Source organism: Anolis carolinensis, chromosome 2, assembly GCF_035594765.1.
Source record: "Anolis carolinensis isolate JA03-04 chromosome 2, rAnoCar3.1.pri, whole genome shotgun sequence".
NCBI lineage: Eukaryota > Metazoa > Chordata > Lepidosauria > Squamata > Dactyloidae > Anolis > Anolis carolinensis.
The window spans coordinates 286425701-286444865 of record NC_085842.1 but is presented as its reverse complement, the minus strand read 5'-3'; the positions used below and the strand labels follow the sequence as shown (position 1 = coordinate 286444865).

The following is a 19165-nucleotide window of genomic DNA, read 5'->3' as shown; positions in this document are numbered from 1 at the left end:
ATTCACAATTATAATAACACTGTAATAAATTTTAAAAAAAATCTTTTTCTGGTTTGAAAGTGTGCAGTACTTTTTTTGAAACTCTTGTCTGCATGAGGCAAGTGTGAATATTATAGTTGGCCAGCTTGATTAGCATTGAATGGCCTTGCAGCTTCAAAACCTGGCTGTTTCCTATTTACAGTAAATCAAGAGCAACAATTAAAAAACAGGGGAATTCCAGACAGGAATCAAATGAGGGCCAGCTAACACCTCCTAACAAAGGATTCCCCAGGCAGGAAGCAGCCAGGCTTTTAAGCTGCAAGGCTATTCAATACTATTTAAGGTGGCAAATTGCAACATTCCCACTTGCCTTCAACAGACAAGAGTTCTTACTTCCACCCTGGACCTTCCACAGATATATAAACCCCTCTTGCCTAGTTTCCAACAGACCTCACAACCTCTGAGGATGCCTGCCATAGATGTGGGCAAAATGTCAGGAGAGAATGCTTCTGGAACATGGCCATACAGCCCGGAAAACTCACAATAACACATATTTCTTCTTCTTTAAGAATCCTTGCAGGATAGAAAACAGGAATGCAAAACCAACCAACCAAGATCAAATGTTCAGGGAAGGAAACCTAATGAAATAACAACCTTAGCCAGCATCCCAGCTTCCCTTCAATGCTGCTCCTCCTCGTGTGTGTGTGTATAAATATAAATCATAATCTGTTTTTTCATCTGTTAATAAAGAGTTGATAGTATTCTTCATCACAGAGCTACAGTCCCATTGAAGACGAAATGCATAAGGAAATAGGCAAAGAAATCATATTCTTTTTCAAAAGATACCAAAGATAAAGAAAGCAGTCAGCAAAGATTTACTTACTGGATCTGAATACAAATTCCTTTAATAATCCAGTGTTGGAATACACACTCTGGAGAATGACGGAGTGAGTTGTTGCCATGCCAACCTTGCAGTGCTTTTTCTCATCATATTGTACAACCACAATAAGGTCTTATGGACAACAAGATGCTTGTTTGAATAATATTTTCCCTTGTTAGTTCTATCATGGCAGGGTTTTTTTGTCTTTTTTTTTTGAGGAAGCTATCCAAACTGTTTAACTTCTTAGTCTGCAAACATTATCCAAACATCAGCAATTGTAGAATGCATTGGATAATAAAACTTCTATTGCCTTTTCCAGTAAAGCTGCAGGTCAGATTAGCTCGTTAGCTGCATTTTATCTCTCTCAAATGAAATTACACAGAATGTGTTTATACAGCATGCCCCCCGAGTCTTTGTAGACGTCGGCAGTATATTTAACCAATTCCCCACTATAGCAATAGGAATATTTTCTGAAATAGCCTCTCAGCTTGGCCTACAATTTATTAATTAATCGCATACTCACAATTGGCAAATGCTTTATGTCATGTCAAAAGGTATTTTAATTATTCAGAATCCTGGAATGACTAGCTATATCCATAAGTAACAGCAGTATGCAAAGAAAAAACTGCAAAAAAAGGAAACCTTGTGCACTATTTATTTGATTCTAAAATGTGTTTTACCCTGCATATAAACATTTCTAAAAACAGAGTATTGTCTTAGAATTATGGGTGCTTTTTATATATAAATCCTTTTTTGTAGTACTGAAAAGAGTGTGCATCTTACAATTGATGTCTTGGAACCTAAGAAATGCAGTATTTTATAGACAAATCACATTGTGAGTGCTTTTTTTATAGAAACCATTTTTGTTGTAATGAACTGAGTTTGTGTCTTACAATCAGTGGTATCACGTTACCTCCTCCATTGTTTTTTCTCCCTTTAATAGTTAATTTCAAATGAATTATCAATAGAGATGTTTGGATAGATACAATAATAATAGTTTGTTACCTGCCTCTCCTCATTGCTTGAGGCGGGATACCACATTGTTAAAACACACAGAACAAAGATTAAAACACTAATAAAATGTAAAGTTAAAATTCATCATTGAAAATTTACTATGTAGGCCTGCCAGAAGAGATAGGTCTTTAACTCATTTAGCTGTTGAATCTCTTCTGGCACATTATTTCACAATCTTTCCTGACAATATTTTTATCTCATGTTATGCTTTTTCATTTAAAGCCATATTAGTATGATATTGTCCCCACCTGCAAATCCTCATTGCTCTACTTTGAGTTTCGTCCCACTTGAACTCTTAATTCTTCACTATAACAACTGTGTTTGTCTATCCCTAGCACAGCACCAATCAATATCATAAACAAGAATGGATACATTGAAGTGTCAAGAAGAAAAAGTCTTGTATTTAAAAGTCTTGTTGATGTAGCCTGAGTGTTGGACTCTGGAGAGCAGAGTTTGAATCCTGGCTCAGGCATCCTGGCCGACCCTGAGCAAGTCACAGACTCTCAGCCGCAGAAGACATTGTGCTAGGGTTGCCTTAGGATAGGCATGGGCAAACTTTGGCCCTCCAGGTGTTTTGGGCTTCAACTTCTACCATTTCTAAGGGCCAGTAGGCTGTTAGTTATTGTGGGAGTTGAAGTCCAAAACACTTGGACAGCCGAAGTTTGCCCATGTCTGCCTTAGGGTCTCCATAAGACAGAAGGCGAACGACAACTGCATATTTCAAATACAGGCTAGGGAACATGAGGACTCAAAGCTCATAATGTTTACAGCTTTTCACACAGGAGAATATGTGGGCTGGGACAGAAGCAGCCACACTCCACACTTGGAATATAGGTCTGAATATATTTTCTAATTTCCATCTGTTTGACTAATAAGGCCCCAAAAACAGCTACCTCCATGTTGTACTACAACACTGCTAAAAGTGGTACAGATCACTAGTGCAAGTGATTCTTCAGACTTATAAATATGTAATTAATTTTAAAAGCTTTATTGTACTGAACAAAATTATACTGCTTAAATTATACCCAAGAGGAAGTTGCTTCTAACAGTAAGTTGTTAGACAGTTAGCTCTATCCGCCTCTTTTGGTTGTTCATGCTGCTGACACCTTTCCCCCCTATAATTTGCAATTAGATGTTGGGGAATCCTCTTTAAGAGAAACAAGGGTATGTATATGAGTAGAGAAGTGGGATGTATAACTGAGAAAGACAGTAAATGCATCTATCTTAATAAAAATAAATAATAGGGGAATGTATGAGGTTTGTTCTATGATATGTGATTGATGTGTATTTTACAGAAATGCTTTGATCTGTATCTTTTATGGAACTTCATTTTAATATGTGTGTTTGTAGAATTCTTGTGTGTTTTTACTATGCTTTGACCTACCTTGAGAGGAGGGTAAGACATAAAATAATAATAATAATAATAATAATAATAATAATAATAATAATAATAATAATAATACAGTTAGTGCTCCACATTTGTTGGGATTAGGGGCACAGGACTCCCGTGAAAGCAAAAGCCCTTAGGTAAAGAAATTGTTAGCTTTTTTATCTGGGAGATCACTTTTTGGAATGTGTAGCTCCTCCAAGGATGTGTCTATGGGCAGCTTCCAATGGGCAGTAGTACAGTGGATTATTTCTTTATTGCAATTACAATACTGCATATACACACACTCAGTTCTCTTTACGCTTATTCAGACCCTTAACTCAACTCAAATTTTCTTTTCTCAATACAACTCTTGTCTAATTCAAACCCTTTTCTAACTGTACTCTACTCAAGACTTTAAACCAGTGTTTCCCAAACTCTGGTTTTTCAAGTGTTTTGGACTTCAACTCCCAGAATCCCCTCATCATTGCCTAAGGCAGCTAATGCTTCTGGAAGCTGAACAGTCCAAAAGGACAAGAGTTTGGGAATCATTGGTTTAGAGTCACCAGCTTTATTCAAATCTCAAAATCCACCAATCGGCATTCACTCTAACATCCCATTCTTTCTTCCCTCCCAACAGCTTCTTACTTTATACTTGAATATACAATCAATCAATCAACATTTTCAAATACAAATCAATGACATCACAATCCCCCACCATTTTTTGTGCATCATTTGCTACTACCTGTGCCATCATGCTGTTAATTTTCAGTAACATATTAGAGACAAATTGATGTTTGAAACAAAGCATTTTGAATCAAACACCTTGTTATCAAACTGAATAGTTCTCTTGGGAAGATAGTTTAAAAAACAAATTTAACTTTGTTCACACTGAAAGAGAGCAGTGGTAATTTCCATGAGGGACATTCTGGTTGCCCATCCTTCCTATACCTTGGGATAATAGTGTGACCATACTGCTGACCCTATTTCAGTGATCCTTGGAAACATGTATTTGCATTGGAAAACCTTTGTACAAACATCTTTTTCTGATGCATCCAAAAAGCCCTGTTTGTCCACTTAGGGGAAATGAACTACATATTACATTAACTGAGAAATTCAGTCCTAAAGTGTAAGTTTTCCCTGTCTAACAGCCACAAAGCCAGTGATGTGCACTGAGACCTTGGTTTTAGGTCCTTGCCCCGCTATGATTCAGCGGTGGATTATAAAAAGGAGGAAGGAAGGGGGGGGGGAGTGTGACCGTACCATTGACCCTGTTTCAGTGATCTTTGGAAACATGTTTGTACAAAGGTTTTCCAATGCAAATACATATTTTTCTGATGCATCCAAGCCCTCTTTGTCCAATTAGGGGAAATGAACATCATATTATATTAACTGAGAAATTCAGACCTTAAGTATTTACTGTCTGAAATTGCCAGCCATAAAGCCACTGATGTGCATTGAGATCTAGGTTTTAGTTCCTTTCCCTACTATGATTTAGAGGTGGATTATAAAAAGAAGGAAAGAAGGGGGGGGGGGGGAGAAATGAAGCATCACTTCTAAGACTAATTGGTTTTTATGTTTGCATGATCTTTTGTATAGCACTTCTTCTTTGGATGCAGTATGGGGTAGAGGACTACAAAGAGAAGGAGGAACAGTTTCCTTGTATTTTTGGAAGTCTGACTATGCAGCACTCAGTGTAACACTTTGGCAACTTACATTCTTTGTCAAGAGAAATAAAATAATTTGGATGTACAACTATGGCTGAAACAACAATTAAAATAAAATTTATCACTTCAATTCTTGGCCAAAAATATCTGCAGGTTTGATAGCCCATTTACAATGGCAGGTGACTAATGATTATGTTTCCGAGGATTATTGACTGAACAGTGTAAATGACAGGTTTCTATGGGTAGAGAAGGGGCAGAGAAAGAAGCTGTGCCTTTGTTTTCAAGAACAACAAAGACATTCTTTCTTCCCCTTTGATTTCAGTAACTGCGTAAAATATGCCTGCTCTTCTGCCATTACTGTAGCTGCAAAAATGTTTGCTCAATGAGAATGCATTTTCTTTAATGTTACTGGAAATGTATGTATGTGTATATTGGAACGCCAGAACTTCTACTAGTAATTTGAACATAGAGTTGTTAAGTTAAAATGTGGATTGGGTCTTTTATTGTAACAACTTGTGCATTGAATAGGTTGAACAAGGACTTAAAAAGAAGTGTGGGGCATGCACATGCATACATCCAAAAGGGTGCAGTGTTGACATAGGCAAGGAAATGAAAGGAAAGCTCCTTTTACTCATGCATGATTAAAAAGGAGCAAAGGGGGTTTGTGGGACACTTTTCTTTGACAGTGAGGCATGATCCGCTGCCCGTGGGCTTTCTCCCATCGCTTGCAGCTTGAAATGGCAGACAAAGGAGATTTCTTGGTGACGTCCTCTGAGTTAAGCCCGCCTAGAATCTATTTGATCATTAAGCTTTGTACCTAAAAATATGCCCTAGATGAAAGGATATGGTGGGTTTTTTTCCCCCAAGCTAAAGCTTTAACCCATGGCTATGGCTTGCATTTGGAAAGTGAAGTAGCCTTGGATTTGTTCCAAGAGATCAGCTTATTGCTGGCTGTTTAAAACTTGCATCAGCAATTGTATTTATTTTCTTGTGGGGGATTCTTTTCAAATTGTTTGGGGAGCTGAAGTGAACAGGAGAAAATCCATTTTGTGAAAGCAAATGAGCATGTGCTGAATGGGAAGGGAAGTATACATATGATGTATGCTGCTGCATTTCAAGTGGCTCCATGGGACCTCTTTCGTTCTGAGGTACAATTTGGACTTGGCTTTCCATTCAGCATCCAGTATGGAGGCAGAGACATATCCGGCTGTTTTAGATATATATGACTGAGTGTGCTGTGCTGTATGTGTGTGTATACATGCTCTCAGTCTGTAATGGGGTGTGTGATTTTCGAACACTAAGAAAGCATGAAAAATGTCACTTGTTCCATTGTGACTCCCCCAGCCCAAATTAGACTAACTCAAACAACATTTAAGAGCTTACAAATAAAATAATTCAACAGCAGACGGCTGTAATTTGTGCACAGACTCCAACTAATTCCAGTTTTCTTTGTCTTTGTTATGAATTCCTTTCCCCCTCTCTTTTGTTTTCTTTCCCCCATTTCAGTTAGAGAAAGACTGAGTGCTCCCTTTGTCTGGCAGTCATTTTCCTGGCTGCATGAGCTTAATTCCAATGAAATCACTGGTTCTGTGTGTGCATTACTGAATGTATGTACTTTCAATGCTGTTGGCACACTGCATGCTTTCAGTATGAATAGTTTATATTGAAGCATGTCAGTACAGTTGCTTGCCACATGGTGGCACTTTGCAGAACTTTAAGAGCCTTGATCATTAAAAAAAAATGAAAAAGGGAAGCTCAATGCAGTACAGAAAACAGTGGAGGCTGCCATGGATGAAGGTTAGTCCTCTGTGCTGAAGCTGGAAGCAGTTCCAAATTCACATTACTGCTTTAGTGTAAGTTTTGTTGGTGATAATTATGCAGTGGAGAGGCATTCCAGCCTTTTCACTGATAGGTTCAGCATTAATTAGAATGTATTTATTACCCACCTTTCCTCACGGTTTGAGATGGGGTAGAACACAATCAGACCACGTCAACATAAAATACATACAATAAAACACATTTATTAAAATACATTGTTCAAATATTAAAATACAGTAATATAATGTAAATTTAAAATCCATGGTTTAAAATGGACTAGTAGGCCTCCAAACCAATTCTACTCATACTTTTCCAGTTGGAGATCAAATTCCCCATCGCTAACTACATGGGGACCTGGACTAGAAGTACCACCTCCAGGATGAGACCAATGGAAGATGAGCTCCCAAGCACTATAAAGTGTGCAAGTGTGACCCATCCCTTCGTCCAATATCAATTAGAATTGTGCAAACAGATTAACAAGATTCACCAGTCTATTTCAGTTTTCTTTTATCCTAGCCTCAAAATGCCAAGCCAGTGTAAAAGCTATCAAACAAGGTCACTATTACAGATGGAATCTTTCTGTACACTGAACTCTGTTAACATTTGACATAATGATAACAAGGACTTCAGACCTATTTGCTTGGTGGCAGAGGCCTGACTTAGCACAACAGGCATCTGCCAAATTTATAGTATGCTGTAGTGGGCTGAGCATTGGATTATGACTCTGGAGACCAGTGTTCAAATCCCTCTCTTCCATGAAACCTGCCGGGTGACCTTGGGTAATGCACACACTTTCTCAGCCTTAGATGAAAATGATGGTAAATCTCTTCTGAATAAATCTTGTTAATAAAACCCTGTGGTAAGTTCACCTTAGGATTGTTATAGGTAGGAAATGGGAAGGATTTATTTAAATCTTGTTTAAAGTAGTTGCTTACTACTTGGCATCCCCTTCAGTGCTGTGTCTGCTGTCAGACATGCTTCATATTGAGAAACATGAAATTGGTCCCATTGTGTGTAGCATTATTGAGCTCCAGGGAAAGGCGGGTAATAAATTCATTATTATCATCATTATCATATTATAATGTGCCTAACTATGCTGATTCTTGTATTCTCCCTGCTTAGGTATTACAGAAGGATTCTATGTATTCATAATAGTACAGTATAGTTCTTGCATTTGGTGTTCTATATGAAATACAGAGGCAATATCATGTCATCTCTTGGAAACCACTATATACAGTATAATGCTTGGAAAACCAAGTTAGTACTATTCTGATTAAGTGGATCCTTGGTATCCTCTAAGGACTGATTCCAGGACTTCTTGTGAAATACAAAATCTGTGGATGTTCAAGTCCCATTATAAACAATAGCACAGTAAAATGTTCTATATAAAAAATGTCAAAATCAAGGTTTCCTTTTTGGAAAATGGTTTCTGAATATTTCCAAGGCCTTGATGGTACAATCTGTAGATACAGAATCCGTGGATATGGAGGACCAAATGTACATCATTGATATAGAAGGTTTAACTTTCAAAGTGCTATATAGTCTCCATTATGTTTACACAGCCCTATGTGTGTTTCAAATCATATCTTTATGCATCTTCAGATTAATTTGCATTTTTTCTAGAGGATAAGAATGATGTCATTGCTTATTCTCGTTTTACTGATGGAATACTGAGGCAATAAGTTGTTTAACGTCAGATATGATTCTAGAAAATGGAATAGACTTTTAACATTCATTATTTTAAGTGCTTTCCTTAAGGGGCATCATGTTACATGCATCTCAAAGTAGCTAACGGACATCCAGCAAAGCCATTATTTTGTCACTTAATTTTTAGGTAAATGTATTTGTGTTGTAGCTCTATCCTGATCATATGCAGAAACAATGCGTGAGTGTTGTGTCCTTGGGTTAGAGTTGCAGCACTGTGGCTAGCTCCAAGCAAACAATTTTTCCCTACCAAGGCATGAAACTCAGCTGAGGCTTTTATTTTATCCTTCTTGGATAAGAGACTACCCGTCTTGGGTTCTAAGCAATTCCAGAATAACTGTGAGTCTCAAAAGGCAAGACTGCAGTGTTTCACACACAGGGCTATCTCTTTCTGGGTCAAAGTAGCTCTAGTGTAACCCCAGGGATGAATACTTTTGGATTGCTCTTTCCTGCTGGATAGAGAAGTTTGAAACTAACTTCCAGTTCAGTGGCTCTGAGGGTCTACCATATTGATTCCTTGTGCATTAATATTAAAGAACACAAGTAGAATGAATACCAGGCTTATCTCTCTGTTTGTAGAACTGTGTGTGATTAGAATCTGGAAGAACGTAGGCAACTGAAAACCACAGGGAAACCCTCTAGTCTTCTATTTGGTACATAAGAACCGCTGGAGTTTGCCATTTCATTATCTTCAGTTTTTATCCCTTGGCTTATCATAGTTGTCTTTTGGTAGTCTTAGAGCAAAATCTACCAATCACTGTTTTGTATAAGCCTCTATTCCTATCAGTATGTTTTTGAAGGAATAGAGATTTAGTGGCTTACGTCTTTTCCTTCCTCCTGTCTCCCTCTGGTTCCTGAATATACTTCATGGCCTAATTATATTCTGTTAGTATTTCAATCAGAAACTCTATTGTTGATCTTGGTTGTTTAAAAAAGTCATCAGGTATGGTTGCATGTGTATGTATAACAAAAACACAAAAAGCACCCAACCACCCAATTTTGGAATGCAATTGTCACCCCCAAATCATGCTCCTACCCTTTTTGACACATCCCAGAAATGTCTTATTTTGGCCATTACTCTGCCAAAATATTGAGCAAAAATAATACCTCGCTTCTGAGAAATTACTGGAAAACAGCTGAAACCCCCCAACAAAAAAGGCCTAGGCACCCTTCAGGAGTGCAGCCTTCTGAATTCTTGTACATTCTTACATACACATCACTACTAACAGAAATCAAGGTAAAATAACCTATGGTGCTATCTTGTCAAAAGGAAGATGGATTCACATAGCCTAATGATAACATAAAAGAACACCTGTTTGCACAGATGCTTTTTTACTGCTAAGGGGTGAGATTGTCTCTAGTTCAATGGTTCTCAACATCTACCAGATCTTTTGAATTTTGACTCCTAGAGGCCTCAACCAATAGGAACTAAAGTCAAAAAATCTGACCACAAATTCAAGACTGCTATACTAGGACTTCTTCAGTTCTTCAGTGTTTTACTTTGACAGTGATGCACATATGTTCACAAAAGCCATGCTTTTAGTGAGACCTTTAACTATATGTATGCTTGCCGCAGCTATTTGCCTGAAACCACACACACACACACACACACACACAAAAACACTTGATGTTTCCACAATTAGAGTTATGACCAGTATGGCTTTTCCTGCCATTAGTTTGTTTTACCCATTTCCAAGGTTGAAAAATAAGTCAGCTAAGGAACTGTCTCTTGAAGATACCCTGTAATGTTTCCCCTTTATCTTGAATCCTAAATCAGAAAAAAAACCTTAATTCTGCCATAAACAAAAGGAAACTCTCCTCTGTGAGGAGAGGTGCTCCAGTCTTTCAGATAATGATAAAAATAAATAAATCTGTTGGAAGTGTGAACTGCAGTAATCCCAGAGGAGCTGCTTTCCCAGCCTGGAAAGCAACATGCTGAGTGAGAATTGTTGTTCTCTGTAATCCAATTTTAGACTGATATGGGGGTATTGAAAAGTATAACAGTTTAACAAACATGAACATGAAATCTTTTTTAAAAAAAAGGTAATAGTGTTTAATATATTTGAACACTCAGCAGTGCTTTAGCAGAGCAATTCTTTCTGTGTCTCTTCCTTTTTTGTCCTGTGTCTAGGCTATTTTCATCACTCAGGGAGATAGAGGAAGCTTAGTGTGTTAAACATAATCTACAATGACCTGGTTTTGTGTTTATGGTCAACTGAACCTGGGTAACTCAGTTTTTAGGCAGGATTTGTGCAACCACTGTTAACCATTTATCTGCTATGATGTTTGTGGGTGCATCTGCATTGTCTAATTAATACACCTTAATGCTATTCTATCCTGGGATTTGTAATTTGATGAGGCTCCAGCTGTCTTTGGCAGAAAAGGTTCAAGGCTTTATAAAACTACAATAACCATGGTTCCATAGGATAGAGCCATGGCAATTAAAGGGATGCCAAACTGTATTCATTTGACAGTGTAGATCACTGGTTCTCAACCTGTGGGTCCCCAGAGGTTTTGGCCTTTAACTCCCAGAAATTCTAACAGCTGGTAAACCGGCTGGGATTTCTGGGAGTTGTAGACCAAAACACCTGGGATCCATAAGTTGAGAACCACTGGTCTAGATGCACACTGTGTCTTTCAGTTTCTTTGTATAGTTCTATCTTTCACTGTTAGATAGGCACCTGACCCTTAAAAGATGAAGACCATGTTACATAAGAAATAGATTCAGTTAAGGAAGCCACAGCGACTTTTGTTCATAGGTTCACCGTAAGTCAAAGTCAACTTAGCAAGGTAACTATTACACAATATTCTAATCCCCTTTAAGGAATACATTGTGGATTCTGTGTTTCTTTTTAAGAAAGAAGTATCAGAGTATCAATCAGTTGTCATGTGGAAGTTATGTTATTCCACATGACATTATTCATTGCTTATCTCACCCAAATTGATTCTTTCCTGATCCATTTCTCCACATCACTGCGATTGTAGTTGCTTTCATTTCCAAGGAAAGCAAATACCTGATGCAAATAGTGATCAGAATTTTTGCATTACAAAGCAACGTTTTTTTCTTTTGCAATTCCAATGTTGTAGAATGTTTTCTAAACTCTGTCCATCAAATTAAGATGGATGGAGTTTAGGTATTCTACAGCATGCCATGTTTGCACTATTGATACATAACTAATTGTAGGAACTGTTCCAGGAAAATGTGCAACATCCTTCTCAATCAGGCAGAGTCAAAGTGGTGGCAGGCAATGATGTGGGTTTCTTGCAAAACAGTTTTCCTGTGAAAAAATACTATGAATCAATGATAACAAAATTTATATGTTCATATTTATGTTAAACAAAGAAGACTCAAAATATATGCAGTTACTTTTTATGCTGTATAAATATCTCTTAGGTTTTTCCTATAGCCCAAGATACATGAATTTTAAAAATTCATTGGAAAATAAAGACAATAAAGCACATTTACAATTCTATCCAGTGTATGCGTGTTTATGCACAGATAGATTACACTGGGTTCAGTGGGAATAGAAAATGAGAGTAGGATTGTTACCTCAGTGTTTAAAAAATAAATCAGAACTTAACTTCAAACTTGTTATCAGCTCAAATTAGAGAGAGCATATGAAAACTATCCATAGATGTTATCATTGTACACTCAAGTTGCACAGGACCAATGATGGAGTTATCAAAAGTATGTTGGAGAGGATACACAGGTTTGGGAAATTGGAACCACATGTGGCTGCTATGTCCAAAGATATGAAGGTTTTGGGAAGAGGTCTTAATTTGGATAATCTGAATAATGGGATAAAGAGTCAACTTTCGAGGGGCATTACTGCCAGAGGATTAGCAGAATTAAATCACCCTTAGATCAGGTGAGATTTTGGATAAAAGATTAGGGGAAGACAATTGAGTAAAGGATAATTTATTAGTAAGAGGACTGATAGAGAAGTAGTTTGTAAACTTGTTACTTGACTATGGCAGGGAGGGTGGGTAAGATGAAAGCAACATTTTAAATTTTAATATAGTGATGTATACTGTAATATTGCATATATTGTGAAAATGTAATAATATAATTAAGAAGTTGCTTGTGTAAGACCAATAGTTTAAGAGGTAGCTCAATTCAATAAGAGGTCATCCTTTTGGAACCGTTAAATGACAGAGTTCCTGGACATTTATACAAACATTTAGACAATCTCCAAGTTATGAATAAAATAGGTTTGTTCTTAAGTTGAATTTGTATGTAAGTTGGAACAGGTACATTTTAAAGTGTAATTCCAACCTTGTGTGTGTGTGCGTGCGTATTTTTTTCTTTAGCTTTGAATAGCATAGGACGGATTAGCAACCCTATGGTGTTTCTTTTGCTGTGTGCCCCAGTGTAGAAGATTTCAATATGGCTATCATATTGTATTTCCATTTTTTCTTCTCTGGTTCTCTCAACTCTTTCTCACAGTGGTTACTAGAACCTGTACTTATCCTTTTTTGAATCCTGTACCTATCCCATTTCACCTTGTTGATATTATTCCTAAATTGAGCCACCAAAAACTGAGCCTGTATATCCCAATCTTGGTCTAGCACTTTCATCACCTTTGGATCTCACTTTCTTCTGCAAAGACATGGTGGTGAAGAATCAGTGAATGTGTAGAAGTTGGGGAGACAATCTTAGTTAATCTCTATAAATTGATTAAACAATGTAGATGAATGTTGAAACGAGATTTATTGCCATGTGGAAAAGATTAATTGCAACTTACAAAATTGTAGAATTTGACTGGTATTATATTGTATTTTTAATGTCACTGAAGGGCTTTTATGAAACAAAACAGATTTTGTTATTTGACGTCATTTCACTGTCACATTAACTGGTGGTATGGCATGTATAATTTTTGTTAATTTTTGAAAGTTTTAAAGTAGAAACCCACTGAAGACTTAGAGGCTGGTAAAAATGGCAAAACTATCTCTAATTTTTTTTTTGCCTAGGAAAATCCTATGAAATTCATGGGGTTTCCACAAATCAATAGGCGATTTGAAGGCATGATCACACAAATAAAAATAGAGTGTGGACCCTGATGGGCTTCTACCAGGAAAACACAACTTCACTCACATCTTAGTTTTTCCAGTATTAGTTGACTGCTCAGTTGACTCCAGACCAGTATTGGGGCTTTTCTTCAAGTTCTCCAAATGACACTAAGGGTGAAGTCCACTCGGTTCTGGTATCCATTCTTATAACTGAGCTATCTGTAATTCCTGAAAAGTTTTATTGGCCCTTTATTATTTGTTGTTGGTTGTATCTTGCTTTTATGTGATGTTATTATGTTCTAAGCATTGTTTCATACACTGCACAGAGACCTCTGGTTTTTAACTGTTTGAAAAGAGTGATAAATAAATAATCCATCATTCTGACAACTTGGGGACTGATCTCTTGCCATGCGCCTCTCGAATTATCGGAGAGGATATTCAAGACCCTGTACATAGATGTTTTCTTCTTGGAGACTGGATGAGGAGCTTAATTCTCCAACCTCTTATATGGCTAGTGAGCCAGTCAGTACCAATTAGATAATTGATTCATCACAATATGATTCAATCCAATTGCCAGTAATTGATGCTTCCTCCAAGCATTTCTGAGGCAGGCCCGTAATGAAAGCAAATATAGGCTGTTTCTCTGCTTAATACCAATGTTCAAGTGAGGAGTGTAGGGAAGCAATTAGATCAGCTAAATGGACATCCATAGCATGATGCTAAAAGTATGTCTCTCTTTAAAATATTACTGGAAGACTAATTTGTAAGGAGGGGAAGGCGCTGGTCCACCACTTAGGACACAGCATATATATATATATATATATATATATATATATATATGTGTGTGTGTGTGTGTGTGTGTGTGTGTGTGTGTGTGTGTGTGTGTGTCCTTCACCCTTAGTTGTGATTTCATTTAAAAGCTTCTATATTTGGCAACTGGATGTCTCTCAACACTAGACTAAAGCAGCCCCCCCCCCCCCCCTTTACTTCGTTATCTGTATAGCTGTTAGCCATAAGGGAAAATTCTCAGAAATGCTCTGGGGGGAAGTGAAAGGGGTTGGTGGCTATAATAGTCTGGTAAATGTTCTGGAAAAGATGCTCATTCAGAAGGAAGAGCCAATCCTGCCACTAAATGGTGCTGCAGTTTGGCTCCAGGCTGCTGCTAGCATCTGCGCATTAGTGCAATTCATTCATCCTGATATTCTTCAGGAAGGAATTGTGGTCTACAGTTCACTGCAGTGCAAATCAGATTTTGGGGAAGAGGACTTCTATTTTTTTTTTTTTTTACTACAATTCCCAGAATCTCCTGGTTTGGCATCCGCATCACAATATGAAAATAGCATTCACACCATTAATATTTGGCACCACTGGTGGCTTTCTTTCCTAATATCTAAAAGGAGGTAACAGTGTAGTGCTTACACAAGCAATATGATAATTTTTTTTCAAAGTTCTTGGAAACTGGTCCGAGAAAAATATTCATAGATTCAGATCTTTAAAAAGTTACCTTCTACAATTGTGGAAATTTTGTAGAAGAGTAATGTTTCTGTATTCTGGTTTAAATATAATAAATTCTGCCCCTTGGGTTTTTGGTTTTTTCACTGTTTTCATTATTTTAAAACTCGATTCTGTAGCTCAAAGATCAAGGCACAAGTTAAAGAGATGTCTTCCACCTCCACACTCTTATAAGGAATGTGATTCTTTTCTGCTGGGAAATATTGCAGTGCTTCTGCAAGCAGATAAAAACAAATCAGACCAGACTTCAGCTATTTAAATATGTATTTTCTAACTTGGGATTAGCTACCAGTTGCAAACTAGTGTCCTTTGGGAATGTTTTAAGGGCCTGAGAGTTTATGAGAAAGAGTTGGAGAACTTGAATGTTTTTCCACAACCTAAACAAACATTTCCTTTTCCAAATCCTCATCTGCAAACCACTGGCATTCACTAGAAAGTACTTTCCTAGCCATAAAACCTTGTGGTATTTCAACACTTCCTCGAGTTATGTGTGTGGTGTGTGTTTTTGTTTTTTGTTACGTCTTTTGTCAATATCAGATGACTTTCTCGGAACTATAACTTTGGTTGACCAGAGTTTATCCCACGAGGTTTCATCCTTGCATTGCGGAAGCTGATTCCAAGCTCCAAGGCCTAATACATGTTGTATATAAATTGCTGACAAAAAGTTTATTTTTTTGGTGGATACTTGCATTGCATCACTAGCAGAGTTTGGAAAAACTTCTTTTTTTGGTCTATTCTACAGCTCTTCATATTTTTTCATGGCTTATACTCATTTTTCCTAGGCAGTTCTAGACAATGTACCCTGAAAATATATAGAGAAGTTCAGAAATAGCCCCATATGCACAAAGCATGCTTAATATCCAGTGGAATACTGGTAGACGTTATGAGATTTAGGAGAAATAAAATGCAGAAATAGAATGCAGCTTCCTTGGCTGGTAGGGCAGACTCTTAAACAACGTCAAAATTTTGTTTATTGTATCTGTTTGATGTATTTAAAATGTGCATCTCCTGCCCATCTGGAAATGCACTTGCTATGGTTTTCAGATATAAAAAGCAGAAACAATAAAATTATATATTTTATAGTGGAAATAAAAATCAACCTATATCATGTCAAAATCTACAATAAGGGTTTAGCACAAAAGCAAAGGTAAAAGTAAAATTTGAAAGCTGGATGCCAATTGGAAGGTATTCACTTGATGGTACTTTATTGAGGATTCCAGCCAGATGCTTCTCAGAAAGGCTTTTTACAAATTTTGTTGCAGGCCCTATTAATCCCTTCATAAACATTTTTTTATTCACCATAACATTCAGTAGGTCTGATGTTTTGGCTGCCTCCCAATTGATCAAACTGAGATAATTGAATTTTTATATGAATGTTCCAGTTCTAGTAACTGAAGACTGTTTCCTCTTAAACATTGAATTGAATCTAGTACCTTTTACTGTTCTAACCTATTTTCTCCGATTTCAGTGGGTATTTTCTTTGTTTTCTGTTTCTATGTCTGTATTGGATAACACATTAAACAGGAGGTTTGTTTGGCTGTTGCTTCTGAGGTCTTCTTCACACTTTTTGGTATAAAGCATAGAACTTTAAAATTGTATATCTAAAATGTAAAGTGTGAATGTAGTCAACATGTGTTTCAGATTTAATGTTTATGAAAATGGATTTCCCAGTTAACTGGGATTGCCGTCTCCAACTGAATATCGTCTCAGTTTCAAAGATTTTTTATCATTGTGTGTGAAAAAGTGCTAACCAATTTAGGCAACAGTTAGGGCTTCCCATAGTATCTGCATCTACAAATACACATACATATACATTTGATTTACATGTGCAATGAAGGAGCACTTCATTTTGTTATGTAAAACAGTGAAATTTAATGTTAACTTTGTATGATTTGGTCCTAAAAATAATTCCAGATGCCAAGGCTTCTGGTTATACCTGTGAAATTAGCAATTGGGTCTAAATTCTACATTTAGAAATCTGCATTGATGTAATTACGAGTAAAATCATTGTGTTGCCTTTTGTGCTGCTCATGTTTAATTAATTTGTGCATCTTGAAGGGCCAGCTTTTATTTTATCCTCTTAAATGCTTTATGCTTATCTCATCATTTAGGTTTCGTCACAGCCCTAATTGCTTTTACTTAAGAGACTGGATAATCCACAGTTGGATCAGGCAATGCCTTCAGTTTGGTGCAAAGGACAAAGCCTTGTACACTTTACAAAATAAGGTAATGTTTAAAAACGAAACATTTATTATGTGGTGTTAAAACATCATTTTAATGGGCTACACTAGGAAGCTTGCACTGGATTTGTTTCCTCATTTCCATTAATTTTTAAGATAATAGTGTGCAATATTAACTAAATATGGCACAACTTCTTTAAATCCCATTTGGCACTGGAGAAAATCCAGCCAAAGTTTTTAAAGTCCCACTGATTCCAATGATGGCAGCTGTGACTACTGTTTCATTAATTCTATGGATGTTAAACTTTAATTCTACCTAGATTGTTCCCTAATTGTTAATAAATTATTTTTATAAATCATCTCATTATTTTATTCATTTTTTAATGAATCAAAAATTCTTTGGACTTTTGTTAGCATATAGCTCACATATATGTGAGACATAAACCACGACATGATATTTCAAAAGAAATACTGGTTGTGTTCTATTTGTCCTTTTAGCTTAGACTGTAAGAGTAAGGTAGGTTGTTTCTTCTGTTGTACAGTATGACCCGCTTATCCACATACTCAGTGTTCATGGTGTTACTTACCCATACTCCAGAAAATATCCGCCCATTGTTTGTGGCCCTCTCTGAGTCCTGAGCAATTTTTATGGTATGCTTCTGGCCCAGGGTTCACTATTACCATGTTTTCAGGTATCCATAGGAAGATAGTGGTCTTGGAATATACTTTCCATAGACACAGAGATTTCTCTGTATGTTTTGATGACTGATATAGAGATATTTTGATATCTGTGGTGAAACAAACAAAGTGGACTTCGATACTCAACAAGGTTTTGGAGAAATGATGCAAGGGCATTATATCTAATCTGATGGTCCCAACCCCAAATGTATCACCACAGTATGTGAACTGATGACTGAAATATTTAAAAAGATAAAATTGATGAGGTGTATTCTATTTAAAGCAGTGTACTTTTCCCCAGTATGTCAGGCACTGGTACCATTTTAGGTACCCATTAGTTGCAACCATGTCTTCCTTTGGTGGGGGCAGGCACCCAATGACTCCAAGATTAATACTGGTCCACAAACATCCACTTTGCACCATACTGGTATAACCTGTACCTTGAGATCAGCATGATTTTACAGGAAAGTTATCATAGCACTACAACTGCTGTATGTATAGTTTTGTTTCTTTTCTTATCTTAAATGATCAGTTTAAAAGGAGAGAAGTGGGAGAACTGCAAATCAGAAAATTTAGCTTTCTTATATTTTCCCCCTAAAGTTCAAGGCAGTTCATCCAGACCAGAGATTCTCAGCCATTGGTTCATTAGCATCCGTGAGATTTCTAGGTGAATTTCAGGGGTCTATGAACAGTTTGCAAAAAGAAATTCCATTGTCTTTGGAATTCAGTTTCCTTCCTAATCCTTTGAAAGTTTACCATTATCTGGAGAGGGGATCTGTAGCTTTCATCAGATTCTCAAAACAGGTTCATGACCCCAAAAAGAATCACTGAAGTAGATAGTCATGTGGAAGGCCAGCTTCAGTTTACTGCTTGCTTTAAATTGTTTGTCTCTTGCCATGGCTGATAATATTTTATATGTTCCTGGTTTAATCACTGATAGCAGAAGTGAAGTAGAAAACATTCAATGCTGATATTTTCTCAATCTTGGCAGACTGTATTATCTGTTCAGATCATACTCCAACTTTCTGTAAGATACCAGTAGCATAAGGTGCCTACATTTTTGTACTTTCTTCTCATTTATTCTAGGTACAATATGGAATATTCCCAGATAATTTTACATTCAATCTTCTATTGGATACTTTTATAAAAGATGGAAATTATGAAGGTAAGAAATAAAATATGCATTAATTGGTCATATGTCATGTGCCTTCCTGTTTGGCAGACATGCCACCCCTTTTGATTTATTTCCATTTGCCTTCTTTTTCATACTTTCAGTGGTAAAAAGGAGAGAGAAATAGATTATAGCTATTAATGAATTTATAAATTTATATAGTACTTCACTGAGTTACATCATGTA

At 36.8% G+C, this 19165-nt stretch overlaps 1 protein-coding gene across 1 annotated transcript in view; it reads left to right on the top strand.

Moving 5' to 3' along the window:
• mrps27 (mitochondrial ribosomal protein S27) overlaps positions 1-19165 on the top strand; it is a 55823-nt gene that overhangs the window by 20263 nt on the left and 16395 nt on the right. Inside the window, exons 5-6 of the mRNA XM_003216265.3 lie at positions 17062-17176; positions 18895-18973. Coding sequence (XP_003216313.2) covers positions 17062-17176; positions 18895-18973 — 194 coding nt within the window. The remainder of the gene's footprint in view (positions 1-17061; positions 17177-18894; positions 18974-19165) is intronic.